This window comes from Haplochromis burtoni, unplaced genomic scaffold (assembly GCF_018398535.1).
Source record: "Haplochromis burtoni strain Fernald_Lab_line unplaced genomic scaffold, NCSU_Asbu1 Contig_3102, whole genome shotgun sequence".
In the NCBI taxonomy this organism is placed as follows: domain Eukaryota; kingdom Metazoa; phylum Chordata; class Actinopteri; order Cichliformes; family Cichlidae; genus Haplochromis; species Haplochromis burtoni.
In genome coordinates this window covers 5,354-8,325 of record NW_024585463.1, presented here as the reverse complement: position 1 = coordinate 8,325, position 2,972 = coordinate 5,354, and the positions used below count along the sequence as shown (strand labels likewise).

Below are 2,972 nucleotides of genomic sequence, written 5' to 3'. Positions count from 1 at the left end.
TAATCATTTCAATATGGTAGGAAAAACAATGATTAAATGCAATTTGTATATAGTCCAATATATATAGTCCAATATCCTGGATATATATTCCCAACTACCTGTTTTATTCACAGATAGTCGGTGCAAAAAACATGAGCTTCTTTAGGAAAATTTTCAAATCTATGTTGGGTAAGCAGTTTTTTTTTTAATGTAACATGTTTATGGATTAAATATTTGTGGTGATTTACTTGTTTGTTTGCAGCTCTACTTTAATAAGTTCATAAATTTTGTTTTCTTTCTTTTTTTTCTTTCTTTTTTTTTAATTTTGCTCTCAGTGTGTTTTCATGCATGTCAAGCTCTTTGGGCTTTTTCATATAATATTACTCTTTACAAATAAAACTTGCCTGACTGAAATACTGAATAGTTTTTTGAGGTGTGTACACCAAAGCTGCTAAAAAAGAAAATCCTGGATTCTCATCTTAACTTGATCTTGTTCAGTCATTGAATTTTGCAAAGTGATTTTATAATGGAAAAAAACGATGATGTACTTTTAATCTGAACATCGCAAATGATAACATTTCATTTAACATAAGGGAGTAAATTGTATAAGTAACATTGAATATGGAAAAGTGTTGTCAACATGTTGCTAGAATGTCATATTTTAATTGCAGGTACTCCCCCTTCACCTCCTCCTTCACCTCCCCGTAAGAAATTTAAAATTTATAATAAAAATCTTTAAACTTTAAGATTAAACCAACACATAACGATGTATAATGAATTTAAAACAATTTCCTTCTCGTGTGATTCACACAATTAACATGTTCATTTTACAGTTTTACGGGTAGAAGAAAGAAAAATACCATGGAAGTGAGTATTATGGGGGTGGTTTATTCTTTGTGTTCTAGAACTTAAATGTGAGCTATGTTTTTAACACATGTTTGCCATTTGATGTCAGTCTCAGACCAGATTATATAATGTGTAAATGTATCAGTAGAGAGATTCAAACCTCCAATGTGCAGCTGTATTGCTGGCAATGAAACATGGTGCTGAGAGTGCACTGAGTGCTGAAATAAAGGTATTACATTAGGAATTCACAGGATTAGTTATTTTCTGCTGTTGCTTCTCCCTTGCCTCTTGGTGTTATACTTCTTATAATCTTTATAGATCATCATCGCATTTTCCTCTTATGTCTCTGACAATCAGGCCAATGAGTTACATGATACGTCAAAGCAAACTTTTATTTAACAAAATCACATGCCTTGTCTTTCTAGTTTATTTTGTGTTCCTCGGGTTAGTTAGTTTCCCTCATGTCCAGCAATAAAGCTGCTTTTAGTTCACTTTTCATCTCCAACAGTCTCCATTCGCGTTCTACATTCCTGCATGCCACACACAGATCCTGCCAGACACATACAAACAAAGAACCTATAACAGACTAGTTTGGACAAGTGAGGGGGAAATTCCTGGAAGCCAGAAGAAAATGAAAGCATGCTTAAAGGGCTGTGCGATATGACCAAAATCTCATATCCCGATATAAGAATTCTGTCATCCCGATAACGATATAAATCACAAAAATGTAACATTTTCTGTAAATTCTGTGAATTACAGCTCGTCTTGCAGGAAGTGTTTCCAGTTGCACATCATGTAGCTGGAGTCGAGTGTTTTAACCGATGCATGAAACTATCCGATTGTTCAGTCTGACGTCACTAGCCGTGTCTGGGCCTAAACTCCGCTGCAGGTCCATATATCAAACGATCACTATGGCATGGTCTAAAGTCTTTCATCTTTAATAAAATGATTGGCGTTCTGCTCTATCAGGTGTAACAATTGAGTTTAACATCCAGGCATCCATGAAAACGGAATTTATGACATTTAACGGAGTTAGAAGTTAGCAGGAAGTTAGCTCGCTAGCTTCTATCTAAATACAATATAGCATGTCCTGACTGCAAAAAAGAGTGTAGTAATGACTGGAGATAGCTGACAGGTACTGGCAGGCCAACTGGAGAGTGGCTCTGGCCATAACTGAAGCCAACAATTGAATGAAGTCATGGAAGAAGACTTTCGGTCTGCCTTGAAACAATTCATTCAATTGGGAAAAGCCTGTTCTAACGTTTGAGTCTAAGGTTTATTTTTTAGCACCTGGCGGCTCTTTTTTACTTCTCATCCGTAAATAATCTGCTCTTTCACGTGATTCAGTTTATTTTGAAAAGTCTCAACAGGATCTTGAGCTTTATTGTGAAAGGTTTATCTGGAACATAAACAAGCGGACACGCGATGCTGTTACCCATTGTTGTTGCTAACCACAACGCAGAAAAACAGGCGCTTGTCCGTCCGTAGTGTGGTTATATAAAATATATACGAAACAAACGATAGCGTAAAATGAAACAATAGACGTTTTTATATCGTCATCAGATATATATATCGTTATATCGAACAGCCCTACATGCTTATATATATATATATATTTAAAAAAGAAGTCATACTCAATCTGCATCAGTGGAGGCAACATCAGAGAACCACTTTCATTATGGCACAACTCTGGTGTGCTAGCAACAAGGTGACTTGAATTCGGCTAGCTTTGCTGATGCTTTAGCAGTTGTGAAAAATGCAAAGACATTCACAGATGGGGATTATGCCAAAACATTTGTGCTTGATGATGCCAATGAACTTCTTGATGACTTTTCGGATAAAGACAAGATAATCAAACAAATAAAAGACATTCCTCTGTTTGCAAGAACTGTTCACAATTGATGGCAAATCAAATGGCAAAACACAAGTGAAGGACATAAATGCATCCATTCTTTTCTCTTGATTTGCATGAGTCAACAGACGTAAGCCATTTATCTCAGTTCAGCGTGATTGCAAGGTATGTTGTTGATGTCACACTAGGTGAGGAAAGTCTTGCTGTTTTGCCTATGAAAGGGACAACAAGAGGGGAGGATTTATTCAAGTCTTTCACTGAGCTCACCAAAGAAAAGAATTACTGATGAGTAAAT

The 2,972-nt window shown here is 35.9% G+C and overlaps 1 protein-coding gene across 1 annotated transcript in view; it reads left to right on the top strand.

Moving 5' to 3' along the window:
- Positions 1-10: 10 nt before the first annotated feature.
- Positions 11-2,972, top strand: part of LOC121813865 (interferon-induced protein 44-like) — a gene marked incomplete at its 3' end in the record, with an annotated part of 5,222 nt that continues 2,260 nt past the window's right edge. The window contains 3 exon segments of the mRNA XM_042217812.1: positions 11-168; positions 651-683; positions 813-846. Of these exon segments, the coding sequence (XP_042073746.1) occupies positions 132-168; positions 651-683; positions 813-846 (104 nt within the window).